This window comes from Rhinatrema bivittatum, chromosome 10, assembly GCF_901001135.1.
Source record: "Rhinatrema bivittatum chromosome 10, aRhiBiv1.1, whole genome shotgun sequence".
Lineage (NCBI taxonomy): Eukaryota > Metazoa > Chordata > Amphibia > Gymnophiona > Rhinatrematidae > Rhinatrema > Rhinatrema bivittatum.
The window spans coordinates 26,939,280-26,954,994 of record NC_042624.1 but is presented as its reverse complement, the minus strand read 5'-3'; the positions used below and the strand labels follow the sequence as shown (position 1 = coordinate 26,954,994).

General features: G+C 43.7%; 1 protein-coding gene across 9 annotated transcripts in view; it reads right to left on the bottom strand.

The window, feature by feature from the left end:
* Positions 1–15,715, bottom strand: part of DNM3 (dynamin 3) — a 694,116-nt gene that overhangs the window by 589,271 nt on the left and 89,130 nt on the right. For all 9 annotated transcript variants that reach the window (XM_029617605.1, XM_029617606.1, XM_029617601.1 and 6 more), the window contains one exon: positions 7,950–8,153. In XM_029617605.1, the coding sequence (XP_029473465.1) occupies positions 7,950–8,153 (204 nt within the window). The remainder of the gene's footprint in view (positions 1–7,949; positions 8,154–15,715) is intronic.

Below are 15,715 nucleotides of genomic sequence, written 5' to 3'. Positions count from 1 at the left end.
GGACCTTAATGAGGCCCTCAGTGTTCAGTTCTGGAGCCTATATCTCAAAAGGGACAGAAACAGGATGGAGGCGGTCCAGAGAAGGGTGACAAATGGTGGGAGGTCTCCAAATGACTTATGAGGAGAGGCTGAAGGACCTAAATATGTATACTCTGGAGGAAAGGAGATAATATACAGACTTTCAGATACCTGAAAGGTTTTAATGATGCACAATCAACAAGCCTTTTCCAATGGAAAGAAATCAGTAGAACTAGAGGTCATGAAATGAAGCTCCAAGGAGCACAACTCAGAACCAATGTCAGGAAATATTTTTTCACAGAGAGGGTGGTGGATGCCTGGAATGCCCTTCCAGAGGCAATGGTGAAAACAAACTGTGAAAGATTTCAAAGAAGCATGGGATAAACACTGTGGATCCCTAAAGGCTAGAAAATGGAAATGAGGAAAAGAGCGCATGGGGGTAACTAGCTGGTGTGGTTGTTACTACCCTTAACCAATAAGCCTTCATACTGTTGATGCAACTCATTATTGCTCTCTGCTTTAATGGCAGGGGGAAAAGAGGAAAAGGGGAATTGTTTCAGACAGCAACCAACAATTGGCATTGAATTTTATGGTCTGGGAAAACAAATAAGCATAGGGATAACTTGCTGATGCAACTGTTACTACCCTTAACCAATAAGCCTTATACGTGTGATGTAACTCCAACATTGCTCTCTGCTTCAATGGGAAGAGATAAGAGATAACAGAGAATTGGACTCAGTCAGTAACCAACAAGGGCCCTGACTTTTAATGGTTTGACAAACTCTCAGGCAGATACAGTACAGTGCGCTCCAACCCGCAATTGGACGCGCGTTTTCAACGCGCTAGCTTTACCCCTTATTCAATAAGGGGTAATAGTGCGTCAAAAACACGGGTCCAACCCCCCCCAAACCTAATAGAGCCCGCAACATGCAAATGCATGTTGATGGCCCTATTAGGTATTCCTGCGTGATTCAGAAAGCAAAATGTGCAGCCAAAGGTAGGTGTTAATTTCTCCGGGCACCGGGAAAGTGCACAGAAAAGCAGTAAAAACTGCTTTTCTGTGCACCCTCCGACTTAATATCATGGCGATATTAAGTCGGAGGTCCAGAAAGTTTTAAAAAAAAAAATTTTTGAAATCTGCCCACGGCTCGAAAACCGGACACTCACTTTTGCCGGCATCCAGTTTCCGAACCTGTGGCTGTCAGCGGGTTTGAGAACAGACGCCGGCAAAATTGAGCGTCGGCTGTCAAACCCGCTGACAGCCACCGCGCCTGTCCAAAAAAAGGCGCTAGGGACGCTCTAGTGTCTCTAGCGCCTCTTTTTGCCGCGGGCCCTCATTTGAATACAGAATCGCGTGCACAGGAGAGTGGCCTGTGTGTACGGACTTTTACTGTATCGACCCGTCAGATTGGGAGTAACTTGTATGCCACAGCAGATGCCACCCCCTGATGCTACAGTTATAGGGGGACCTGTATGGCGTGGCTGATGCTACCCTAAGCTTCAAAAGGATATAAACAGGATAGAGTCAGTCCAGAAGGTAGCTATTAAAATGGTCAGTGGTCTTTGTTCTAAAGCATATGGGTACAGACAGTTCTAAACATGTACACCCTAGAGGAAAGGTGAGATGGGGAGATATGATAGAGACATTCAAATATCTCAGAGGATTTGGTGAGGCTTTTTCATCAGAAAGGGGCTCTAGCATAAGGGGTCATGTGATGAGGTTGAAAGGGGGTAGATTCAGGACTCTTAAAAATAAGTCTTTACAGAGAGGGTGGTGGATACATGGAACAAGTCTCCCAGTGTAAGTGGTGGAGACAAACAGTATCTGAATTCAAGAAAGCATGGGATAAATACAGGGGATGTAAAGAAGTGATGAGAATTATAATGCTAAATGAATTGGATGGATGGGCAGACTCAATGGGCCATATGGTCTTTTTTCTGCTGTCATGTTTCTATATGTTTAGAAGCCATAGGATTTCAGGCTTCCATTTCGCTTCTCATTGATTACTGTAATACTGTTTATGTCCGTCTACCTGGCTCTACCATAAGGACCTTACAATTGTTACAAAATGCTGCAGTGCAGCCGAGGACCATATTTCACCTGTGTTTGATTTGTATTGGTTGAAAGTTTAATATTGGATTCAGTACAAAGTTACTGTTAAAAAGCCAGACTCTCTTCCATGAGCAAATGCGCTCCTTTGAATTTACAATCCAACACAGTCTCTACGATCTTCTCAGAGAGGTCCTATAGATAATTCAGTGGCAGTTCTGATTAGGCAGAACTCACTATCTGTGGCTTTAAGGTTAACGGACTAAATTAAAACAGTCAAAGGAATGCTTAAGACCTTTATATTTGTGCAAATAATGGCTGAAAGTGTGATCTATGATCTTGTTTGGATCAGACCGATCGTTAAGTACTAGAATTCTAATGTATTTAGTTTTGGCTTTGTGGTTGTTATATAGATGTTTTGTTTTATTTTTTTTACAGGTAGGTACTACTGCAGTTAGTGAATTCTATTTGCTCATGGGAATTTGTTATTTTTTTCCTCTTTGAATTTTGTTTATATAACAATACATACATAATTGAAATATGTCTGTATCTTGTACATCCCTTAGAGCTTATGCATAAGCAATAAATAAAATAGATGAGACACAAGCTTATACAGACCATTGAGTATAGTTATGCTGTAAGAGCATTGTGCTTCTTCTAACTTCTGACTCAGCTCTTGCCATTCATTTTTTAAATGACTCTTGTAGATAAATATACCACATAATTAAGGACTTCTAGTACTCTCCAAAGAATGATAGAAAATCAACTGGGATAGAAAGTTCACTGAATGTGAAAGTCAGCAATTCTCTCTTATCTGGGTTGACTAAGTGAATGCGCGAGGCTTTACGGGAGTAGCGGGCAGTTGCTCAGGAGTGCAAGGTTCAGAGTGAGGAATCTTCAAAGGATACTATTACGCACACACATAGAGAGATTTTCACCCTATCATGTGATAGGGGCAGCCAACCCGGGCTATATTTAGGCTCCACTATACCGAGGGAGGGGGGATGGAGGAGGTAGTCACATTTTTCCTACAAAGGACAGGGTTTGGGACTCGGGAGGTAGGGCCAGAACAGGAATTGTTTTTCATATTTTAACAACTTGGGACACCTTAAGGGGTTGCAGTGTGACCGGGGGTCTCACCACTTCTGGGGGAAGAGGCAATATCTGATGGTTCAGACCCTTTAAAACACGGCAGCCCAGAGCTGAATGCTGTTCAGGCAGGGCACCTAAGGCATGGTATTTTTCCCAGCAGTACCACAGCTTAGTAAATCCTGTGCTATTTTTCCCCACTGAGAAAAATACTGCAGCTTAGTAGATATATCCCCCAATTTGTCTGCTACCTGATTTTCTCTCCCCAAGAGACAGCTTGAAAAAGAATTCTTGGGGAAACTGCCCATTTCCAAAATGTGTAGGCTTCCTGATAAAAGTTGAAGGACCTGTCCCTTCCTGTTTGTTGATATAGAACACGGCCAACTGTTATCTGTTTGAATTCAAACACTTTATTCTGTAATCAAAGACTGAACACAGAGCATTAAGAATACCTCACTGCTAGATGGTTCATGTGAAGCAGTTTTTACCAGGTTCAACGAGAACATAAGTGATTGAAATGAGCTCCCTAACCATAACTGGAAGCACCTATGGTCACTGTTTCTGAACAGAAAGGTTGGTGAAAATAACTGTCCCTTTCATAGGCTGGCAGACTTCAACCACCATGTCAGAGAATTGATGAGTGGAGAAATATATACCTTGTGAGACCGTGCTTGAAAGTGTTGCATAGGTTGGTTCCACTGGGATTTTAAACATCATTGAGATGATCTCATGGTAAGTCAAGCACGATGTGGACTGTTGCTGTCATCTAATCCAACATCTAGACAGGCCACAATTTTCTTCCTTTTGAGAACTTCAGATTATACTCAACACAGTTGCTCTTTGTTGAGGAAGAAAAGCTCTTAGGTTGTGTCCAGAAAGACTCCTATAAAGTCTATTACTTGAGAGGGTTCTGACTTGAATTTTGGCAAACTAATGATCCCTAGGAATGTAAGGTTTTATCATATGAAGTGTGGTGGAATAGGCCTGAAGATGATTTATTTATTTATTTAGGTTCTTTTTTTTATACCGAAGTATAGCGGGAGGCCTTCACTCCGGTTTACAATTGAACAACTTCATACATGGAAACATTTTGTAACATAAAACATTAGTATTATAATTAACATCTCGGCTAAAGCAGAGTAATAAAGAACATCATTAAATAACATAATTTAGACTGCTATAAACCAGTCATCTAGGTAGGAGGGAAAAAAAACCCAAAAAAAACTTGCAGACTTTGATTAGCAGCAATGACAAGGTATTTTGTAAAGACTCTGGGAACTGATGAGAGGCAAAAGGAAGAACTTGATACCGATAGGGATTGTTCCTTATGGTGTTATTTTTGTGAACTGGAATGTGTGTGTTTAGCATCCTTGAAATATAGATCAGGGATTCTCACGCCAGTCCTCAGGACACATCTAGCCTATCCGCAATGAATATGCATGAGACCTTATTCAACATCTATCTGCTCCCCCTGGACCACCTTCTATCAGGACTCGGGCTAAAGGATTTTTCATTTGCTGATGATATTCAGATTATACCACCAATTACTGATGCTGTAGAAACAGTCTTTCAATTAATATCATTGTGCTTAAACGTAATTAAACAACTTTTGAACCAACTAAAACTCTGCATTAATGTTGCAAAGACAAATAATTGTTATCACCAAATACTAATAACTTATCATTTAATTATGAAAATTATCAAATTAAAATGTCATCTTCAATTAGAGACTTAGGGATGTACCTAGATCAAGAATTAAATTTTAAAACACCTATTGCTAATATCACGAAAGAAGGATACTATAAACTGCTAAGATGGAGAAGACTAAAGCCGCTGTTAAAACTAACGGATTTCAGAACAGTGCTTCAGGCTTTGATCTTTCAATCCATAGATTATTGCAATTCTTTACTGCTTGGATTACCCTACACAACTCTTAGACCTCTACAAATCATGCACAATTCTGCCGCAAGGTTATTAACAGGTACCAACAGAAAAGAACATATTACACCAATACTGAGAGAACTCCACTGGCTACCAACTGAACAGCGAATACAGTTTAAAACCTTATGCATTCTCCAAAAACCAGTACATGGGGAAAATGTGGAATGGCCGAACGCCGCAATAAGTGTACACACACCCCAAAGAAACTTAAGATCTGCCAAAAAAGGCTTGCTATCTATTCCTTCAATGGTTTCAGCAAAACTAACTTCAGTAAGAGAAAGAGCCCTATCACTTGCTGCCCCAAAAATCTGCAATAATTTACCAGTCGAAATTAGTCTAGAAGCAAATAGATTCGCATTCAGAAAAAACGTCAAAACATGGCTTTTCCAACAGGTATTCAATGATGGTGACAGTAACTGTGAAGCAAAAAAACAAAAAAAACTAAAGGCTGATAAATGCGAAATGAAGAATGAGTTAGTCACAGTGTTGTATGTTGTTGTTTATTAGTCTTGTTGTTAGGCCATTTTTATGAAAAAATTGTAATGAAGCTTTTAATTTAGTATTGTCATTATATTTGTAATCATGATTTTGTCAAATGTTTTTATGAAATTATGTAAACCAATATGACGGTCCCCACCAAATGCCGGTATAGAAATTTAAACAGATAAATAAATAAATGAGAGCGCTAGGCATGCATTGCCTCCATAGCACGCAAACCTATTTCATGGATACTGAATGTGAATATCCTGAAAACCTGATAGGGAGGTAACGAATCGCTGATCGCCAATTGAGGGAGGATGATACTCAAGGAGTTCATTTTGAACCTTTCTTTCTGAATATGCTTGAGGTTTCTGAGCTCCATGATGGGGCAAGGTCCTCCTGTCTTTTTTGGAATTATGAAGCACTGGAGTAGAAACCTCTGGTCTTTTCCTGTGATGGAATAGGTTCTACTGCACAGGCATAGAAGAGCGTTGATAGCTCCTATTGCAGAAGTGTGATTTGATCTACAACTAAACGATTTAATAATTTAAAATAGTCGGCTCAGTGTGCTGCAGCAGTCAAAAAAGCAAATAGAATGTTAAGAATTATTAGGAAGGGAATGGTGAATAAAACAGAAAATGTCATAATGCCTCTGTATCGCTCCATGGTGAGACCGCACCTTGAATACTGTGTACAATTCTGGTCGCCGCATCTCAAAAAAGATATAATTGCGATGGAAAAGGTACAGAGAAGGGCAACCAAAATGATAAAGGGGATGGAACAGCTCCCCTATGAGAAAAGGCTGAAGAGGTTAGGGCTGTTCAGCTTGGAGAAGAGACGGCTGAGGGGGGATATGATAGAGGTGTTTAAAATCATGAGAGGTCTAGAACGGGTAGATGTGACTGTTATTTACACTTTCGGATAGTAGAAAGACTAGGGGGCACTCCATGAAGTTAGCAAGTAGCACATTTAAGACTAATTGGAGAAAATTCTTTCACTCAACGCACAATAAAGCTCTGGAATTTGTTGCCAGAGGATGTGGTTAGTGCAGTTAGTGTAGCTGGGCTCAAAAAAGGATTGGATAAGTTCTTGGAGGAGAAGTCCATTAACGGCTATTAATCAAGTTTACTAAGGGAATAGCCACTGCTATTAATTGCATCAGTAGCATGGGATCTTCTTAGTGTTTGGGTACTTGCCAGGTTCTTATGGCCTGGATTGGCCACTGTTGGAAACAGGACGCTGGGCTTGATGGACCCTTGGACTACCCAGCATGGCAATTTCTTATGTTCTTATTTTTAAACAATCTTAGAAGCCCAGATTAAATTCACAAGTTAAAAAAAAAATCAAAAGCCCAAACTGCCAGAATGGTTAATGGTGCTTGAAAGAAAATGAAGGGCAAAAAGGCATCCATTAAAAATAAGCAGGACCTAATGAGGAAAACAGAAAACAGCATAAGCACTGGCAAAAGCTGTGTGACCCAAACTGGCCAATGTCAGAAAGAAGATGCTTGGGCTGAATGGCTGAGTGGAGTGATCCAGTGCAAGAGCAATAATGTGCTTCATGTTCTGAAGGATTAGCACTTTCACCACAGTGCCCTGCACTCAGGAAGCTTGTAATTTGTGATGGTCCCCAAAAGTCTTTCCTCCATTTTGTCCAGACTCATGTATGCTAGAAGGGGACCTGATTGAGTAATTATTTCATTGCGGGTATTGCAGAGCTTTCTTTATTATCAAAATGCTGGATAAAAGCCAACCCTGCTGATATGCTGAAATGAAAAGAGTTATTTCTGTGATGTAATGTTCCATGAAATAAATGAATCACTAGAAGAGTCCAAGGGGACCTGATGAACAAGGCAGTGTTCCTCCCTGTAAATGCTTCCTTCCAGATAACCTGAATAAAATCCCCTGGGCAACACAAAACTGGAAAGAACCGAGGGGCTGGCTCTACTTGCGGGAATCTGTGTGCACATGGAAGGGGTGACTCTCTCTCAGCAGGGTGACGCCAGTTACATCAGCTTGTCACTTCTTTTGTAATACTCGCAACAGTCTCCAGAAACTGAAATTGCACCCCTGGAGCTCTTCCTCCAATGAACTCCTGCGGAACAATCCTAGATAGGCCGGAAAGCTGACATATGAAAAACTTAACTATCGAAATATTTTATTGGTTTACTCTTCTTACAGCCATTAATAAACTCTGGGCTGTGGTTATTACACACAACTCAGACAGTGTGAATGCCACAATCCCAACACATAATATAGAAGATGGGACAGAGCTATTACATTTGTCCAGTGGGAATATCCTCATATAGAGCAAATACAATCTGCTGACTACAGTTTCCTGGTATTACGTAACGGTAGGGCACAGAACGTACCTTGAGGATCCACTTCTTTTGCAAGTTTCAGTGCATCTGAGTTTGCGAGATCAGTGTTAGCTGGGGTCACAGCCAGTATCAGGGAGTTCTCTCGACAGATGAACTGTAGGATCATGTCTCTAATTTGAAACTCAATATCTACAGGCTGGTCCCCCACTGGTACTTTGGTGATTCCCGGCAGATCAATAAGAGTTAGATTTAACACTGCAAGGCAAAGAGAAATCAAGAAGTTTAACCACCCCTCGGCTTCTCCCAGTGATAGCTAAAGCGAACCTGTGATTTAGTTGTAGCTGCTCATTAAACACAACGCCTTAGTGTCTTACCTGGCAGATTGCTGAGTTTCTGGTTCACTGATTTATTTAGATTTTTTTATTCCGCTTTTTGCACTTCTTTTGCTGAAGGTCTCAGGCGTGTCCATCTTCCTTTCTCAGAACCCTCCTTGCTCCTCTGGGCTGCCAACTCAATTGGAACCAGGACCGGGAAGTAGCACAGGAGCTTTCATTTGAATCTATGTGGGGATTCTTTCTATTTTATATTCCCGCCCTACTTGTTTCTGTCTTTGCAGGGGTAGCCCTCGGCCAGGAGCCATGAACTCTCCATGCACGGGCCTGAAATCCAGCCACAAGGTATTATCAGTGCACAATACCTCTGCCTCCCTCCCCACCTGGGAGATCTGCAGCATCGAGCTACCAAGCTGATCCAAAAAAATGCAGCAACTCCTCTCTGTATATTGTACAGCATGTTCTTCTCACCTTGTGTTTAAGAAATATTACTTGTAGGGCTCAAGTCTGCACATACGTCAGCCCAAATTTCCAAGGCAGACTTGCACGCTAACAGGCCGATACAGTACAGTGCGCGCCGGTGGCTCGCACTGCTAACCCGCGATTGGACGCGCGTTTGACGCGCTAGCTTTACCCCTTATTCAGTAAGGGATAATAGTGCGTCGAAAACGAGCGTCCAAACCCCAAAACTAATAGTGCCCGCAACATGCAAATGCCAAAGGTAGGCGTTAATTTCTGCCAGCGCCGGGAAAGTGCACAGAAAAGCAGTAAAAACTGCTTTTCTGTGCACCCTCCGACTTAATATCATGGCGATATTAAGTCGGAGGCCCCAAAAAAGTAAAAAAAAACAAATTTAAAGTCGGCCCGCGGGTCGGAAGACGGACGCTTAATTATGCCGGCGTCCGTTTTCCAAATCCGTGGCTGTCAGCAGGTTTGAGAACAGACGCCGGCAAAATTAAACGTCTGCTGTCAAACCCGCTGACAGCCGCCGCTCCTGTCAAAAAGGAGGTGCTAGGGACGCCAGCATAGGCCACCCTCCTGAATCGCACGCCCAGGAGAGTGGCCTGTGCGCTCGCCAGCTCTCCCGCGTGTTTTTCTGTATCGGCCTGTAAGTTAGCTCTGGAAATTAGGCCTTTGTGTACCTTTCAATGGCACAGGTGCACATTTACACATGGACAACCCCCAATTTTCAAAAAGCTCATTTATGCAAGAAATGGAGAAATGACAACTTACCTGTTAATTTCCTTTCCTTTCCTTCTGCTACATCAGTTCAGAAGATGGGGGGCAGAATTCTTTTTTTCTGACGACATCACTAGTACGTACAAATAGAGCCGGTATAGCCAAAATATTAACTACCACATTAAAAAAAAAAAGATATTTGAGTTGCTTGATATAATTGGTAAAAACTTTGAATTTTTGAAACACGTTCTAATAATTACATCTAATTTGTACATGTTCTAACAAATATCCACAATCAAATTCCTCTTTTTTCCCCCATAAATTTCTTTAACACGGAGATAAACCTTTTGTCTTTTAAATCAAAGCTGCTAATCCTTCCCAGGTGAGTTTCCTGAATGGTGTAGTAGAAATAAAGGAAAGGAAATTAACAAGCAAGTCATAATTTCTCCCTTCCTCTTTCTTCTGCTCCACCAGTCCAGAACATATGGATGTACCAAAGCTCAAATATTAAGGGTGGGAGGATGCTAACCTCGCCTTCAGAGGTACCAAATGCTATGTCCTGCTTGGCAAGCAGATCCAGACTGCAATGCCTTGTAAAAGGACTTAAGGTCGTCCGCGTGACTGCTTTACATATGTTCAAAGGACTTGCTGCATCTATCTCGGCCCATTATGTTGAATGGGCATTAATAATCGAAGAAGTTTCTTGTCCCTGCAATTAAATAAGCCAAAGAAACGGCTTCTCTATTCCACCTTGCAAAAGCTGTGTTAGACGCAGCCTCTCCTTTGTGTGGAAAACCAAACAAAACAAACAACCTCTCTGTCTCAAGTACATCTTTAGTCAACTCTAAGGGGCAGATTTTCAAGGATTTACGCGCGCCAGGTCTATTTTCGTATGTCCCGGGGCTTTTCTGAATGGGTGGGCAGGGGGCGGGACTGAGGACTCCGGCACAGGGGGATCGCGCACCAGCAGTTGGCCAGTGTGCGCAAGTTACGCCTGCCTCTGGCAGGCAAAACCTCCAAAACAAAGGTAGGGGCAGGGTTTTCTTTAGGGCTGGGGGGAGGGAACGGGGAAAGCCAGCGGGGCTCCCAGAGGGTTCGGCGTGCGCAATCTGCACTAATGTGCACCTCCTTGCTCGCGCCAACCCCTGATTTTATAACCTGCACACGGCTGCGTGCGCATGTTATAAAATCAGGCGTACATTTGTGCTCGCCGGGTTGTACGCCCACGCGTTTGTTTTAAAATCTGCCCCTAAATATCTTAGGAAACATCTTAAAATTGTACATCCCCATATCATCTCTACAGTCAGTCTTGTCAAAAGTGAGCAGAACAATTTTGATTTACATGAACCCTTGGGAAAAACGATGGAGCTGGTCCAGGTATCACAGATCCCTTATTATATTTCAGAAGATAAAGACAGAAATGCAGCTCGCTGGAGTGACTGAGACCAATAAGACTTTTTAAAGTAAATCCAGTAGACAGGTTCAAAGGCTCAAAAGGTGCCTTGGTTAAACCATCCCAACAGTGCAAAGTCCATTGTCCTACCCCACTCAAAAACTGAGAAACATCTTTTTTGGAAGTTACATCCTTTTCTCCCCCACCCCCCACCTTCTTATCCATAGAAAAAAAGTTCCGTTGCCTCCGACATCCCCTGGCTCCGTTCCGCCTTGCTTGTTTATGTAAGTTAGTGCTATAGCATTGTCGCTGGGAATGTCCACTACCTTCCCAAAGATTAACGGCTGAAAATGAAGCAATGCCAGCCTGATCGTCCTTATTTCTATTCAGATCATGGACCAGCCTATTGAGCTGGCATCTGTTGTCAATTGTAACCAGCGTAAGTGGTCCAGAGGAACCCCCGGCATGCAAATCCACCATTTCAGAGACTCCCTCTTACTGATTCTGGCGGGGAAGTGATGTTTGTTACCCTGGGTTTAGTGTTTCCAGAATGAAAGTAGAGCCGACTGTAGAAATCTCATGTGGGCTCTCGCCCATGGAACAAAGTCTAAAGCTAAACCCATGGCAACTAAACTTTCCCTAGTATTGAACTGAGCTCCCAAATGCTCTATAGTCTGGACTGGCTCGTAACTGCTTTTCCCCAAGAATTGACTATCCAACTATTCTTAGGAATAGGCTCAGCCCATGATTCATTACTGTATAGGATTTGCTTCTGATTAACCAATCATCAGAAATGGGTGCTCCACAAGTCCTCTACTCAAGAAAGTCACTCCCACCCATTATTATCTTCGTAAAAATTCTGGGTGCTGTTGTAAGCCAAAGGCAGGGCTCTGAATTCACAATGCCTTCTGATGATGCAAAATCGGAGATATCCTTGAATGTGAAAATAAGCCAAAGAAGTCAACCTGAGCACACAACTGAACAAAATAAAAGTTTCCAAACTGAAAAGCACCATTCTGCTTGGAACCAAGACTGGTGAGCTTACCTCTGCCTTTGACGGTGATTTCAAGCCAATTCTGGCTCAGACAGAAGGTTCACGGATTCTCAGCAGACTGAGCACCGGCAGCTGTTTAAAATTGTGATGCGCTTGCCACAAACAGCAGCAGTTTTACCCGACACAGCTTTGGATTACGTAAAACCGGCAGCCCATTCCTGGAGTAAACAGTTTTAGCTCAGTTATCTTGGCACTACTAATTTTGAAGCTATAGCTTATAATAAAAAAAAAAAAGTGTATAGATGAGGCAATTTAAGTGCCTGAGAGAAAAATAGAAAAACAAAATAGATAAAGTCTTCATTTCTATGCTCTACTGAACTCACCGAGATCTAAGAACGGGAGCTTCAGCCAGTCAGGGGCTCACTTCACAACAGGGAAATAATTGCAGGAACATGTCCCAATATTAGATAAGATCACAACAGTCCTATAGCACCCAATTAAAGGGGGGGAGTGGCTGCCCAGCAGTGCAGGAATTAATATCAGCCAGGGACCCAAAATCTAAGCTCAATAATAGTGTAAATACACGATATAATCTTATGTATAGCAGACCTCATACAAGGCATACATATTTCATGCTAATTAGCATAAGTATACCGCAGTATAATCATTGGTCATATAGTGTCCAGAATTTTTCAAGAATTTTCTTCTGCATACGTGAACATTAAAGCCCATTGGCATATTATGAGGTAAGTGACATTGCAAATTTTGCATAGCATTTCAAGTAAAGCACTTAGCTTTGTAGTTCCGAGGGCTTGCCTCCGTGCACGTCCTCACCTCCATGTCTCTGCTTACTCCTCGGAACTACAAAGCTAAGTGCTTTACTTGAAATGCTATGCAAAATTTGCAATGTCACTTACCTCATAATATGCCAATGGGCTTTAATGTTCACGTATGCAGAAGAAAATTCTTGAAAAATTCTGGACACTATATGACCAATGATTATACTGCGGTATACTTATGCTAATTAGCATGAAATATGTATGCCTTGTATGAGGTCTGCTATACATAAGATTATATCGTGTATTTACACTATTATTGAGCTTAGATTTTGGGTCCCTGGCTGATATTAATTCCTCCAATATTAGATAAAACAGCTTGCTCCCCTTAGAATATCAGCTGTAACAGCCTAAGCATAAGTAATCTTGGGGGGTCCTGAAGGAAAGAGAACAGTCCTGCCTGGACCCCGAACCTGATCGTTAAGTCCTTAAAATGGCAGTAAAGCCAATGGACTCAGAAATTGTCAAACTGGTTTTGAATGCACTTTTGAGGCGGCCCCAGGCTCAGCTGTCTGCTTTTTTGAATATTGAGCTGCTTTGGAGGACTTGCCCATTTCCGCGGTACCATGGCATACAGAACAGGGACGTTCACTCCTGCAGGAGGAAAAAAAAAACAGCTGTTTTTGTCTGCAAGGGCCTTAAATTGAAGCTTCCAATGAAAAAGTCTTATCTTGCTTTCAAAATGTTGCGCTCGGGGGTGGACCCTTGTCCAGGGGCAGAGGTGGAATGGCTCCTGAAAGGGAACAGGAGGTAACTGCCCCCAGGGGATGGAGCATGGAAGGAGACAGAGGCTAGGAAGAGCTTCACCACTGGAAGTCCGAGGTCCCCCCGCCACTTGGACTTAGGTGGGCTTCGCAGGGTCTCCTAAGAGAGTAACAGTCCGGCATGCCCACGGAGACAGGGAGAGCGCGATTGGGTTCAAAGGTGGCTGCTGGTTGGAACAGGGAAAACCAGAACAGAGTTGGTGATGACAAGGCAAGGAACCGAGCCAGAATCTGGAGACGAGGTCAGGCAGGCAAAGGTCAATGTCCAGAGTTCAGTCCGAGGAGTGGTCAAGCAAAGCAGAGGTCAGGTGCCAGAGGTCAGACGATGTCGAAGGCAGGCGGCAGGCAGGTCAGTACCAGTAAGACAGTCTGAGGGTAGTACCTGGATAGACAGACAGACGAACACAGGAACGAGTCAGGAACAGAACTGGAACAGAAGGATCCTGGAACGAGGCTAGGAGAAGCAGGAACAAGAAGAAGCGCAGAGGCAATCTTAGAACAAACCGACCCGATTGCCAAGGCAAGGAAGCAGAGACAGGAACTTCCTTACATCAGGACTCAATCAGGGCGCGCTGCGGAGCTTGGACCTGCCCTTGGCCCTACATGAGTCCGGGCAGTCCGTGCGCATGTATGGGCGTGGCCAATATGGCCGAGGACGTCGAACCTCGGTGTGAGGCCCAGCGACCGCTGCCGCAGGATGCTGGGGCCTAGCAGGACTGGCAACTACCGCAAGGGAGGCTGTCCAGGGACCCGCTGTGGGACCATGAAGGTGAGCAGGCCCGCGCACGGGGCGCATAACACAAAACTCTCCAAGCATAGGCACACTTAATCGCCTCCCCCACTCTACCCCCCAACAGAAGCCTATTCACACCTAGACCTGTTCTCCTTAAACAGAGTAATACATTGCACTCAACCCAAAAAACCTCCAACTCTGAGGAAGGGAGCTATTCTGACTAACGGTTTGCCTTTCTGCAGGAGCCTGGCCAAATAAAAAGCAATTTAGCCTTTACAATCACAGCTATGCCGGGCAAAATATACAGCAGTACTCATAAGTTTACATACCCCTGGCAGAATTTGCAAGATGTGTAGCATTTTAAGAAAATATCAGTGATCAGACAAAACACCCAGTTAATGTATTTCAAATTAAAACTATTATGCATCACAGAATAGCACAATCATAACACAAACCATAGCAATAAGGGAAATAATAAAATGTCCTGTTCAAAAGTTTGCATACCCTTAGTTCTTAATATCATGTATTGCCCGCTTTTGCAGCAATGACAGCTTACAGTCTTTTGTGATAGCTGTGATTATTTTCTCATGTGGTAAAGCTGTTCCATTCCTCTTGGCAAAAAGTCTCCAGATCCTGGAAATTCTTTGATTGTCCAGCATGAATTGCTTGGTTGATTTCTCCCCAAATGTGACTCAATGATGTTGAGACTGTGATGGCCACTCCAGAGCCTTCACTTTCTTCTGCTGCAGCCTCTGAAGGGTCGATTTGGCCTTAGGTTTCAGATCATTGTCATGTTGGAAAGTCCAAGTGCACCCCATGCTTAGCTTCCTGGCTGATGAATGCAAATTCTCCCATATTTTCTGATAAGACAGCAGGGCTGCTTACCTGTAATAGTTGCTCTCCGAGGACAGCAGGAGTCCTCACACATGGGTGACATCATCTGATGGAGTCTGGTCCGGAACTTTGATCCCAAAAATTCTAGAACTTTTAAACATGCTACCATTGGCTGGCGAGGCCGGGGAGAGGCTGAGACCCCGCTGGAGCTTCACCACTACCAGCCCTCGTCCCCTCAGGCTGAGCCCTTGGGTACCGGGGCCAGCTGACTTACGTGGGGCCTCAGGCATGGGAGAGACGGGTGGCAGAGCTAGAGGTCTAGGTACGGAAAGGTTCTTAGTAAACGGCGAATCTCATGGCCCGGGTACAGGCACAGGTCTTGGTAGGTGGTGAATCTCATGGTCCGGGTGCAGGCAAGGGTCAGAGTCCACAGGCAGGTCAGAATTCATAAACGCAGGAACGGAACCTCCAGGAGCAGAAGTAGAAACCAGTAAGCCAAGGCAAGGTTTGAGGATTTGGCCTGTCTTAATATAGGCCGGGGTCAGTAGGGAGGAGCCGCGGCACCTCCTGTTGAGGGCCCTTTAACTAGCATCGAGCGACGCACGCGCCTAGGGTGCCCGACAGCGCAGAAGGGCCTGGTAACTCTGTCGCGTCCTGGCTGAGAAGGAGAGCCATCGGCAGAAGTCCAATGGGGAGTCTGCGTGGGCAGGGCGTGTCTGCTGTGGCTCTCCACGCTACCAAACTCTAGGGGA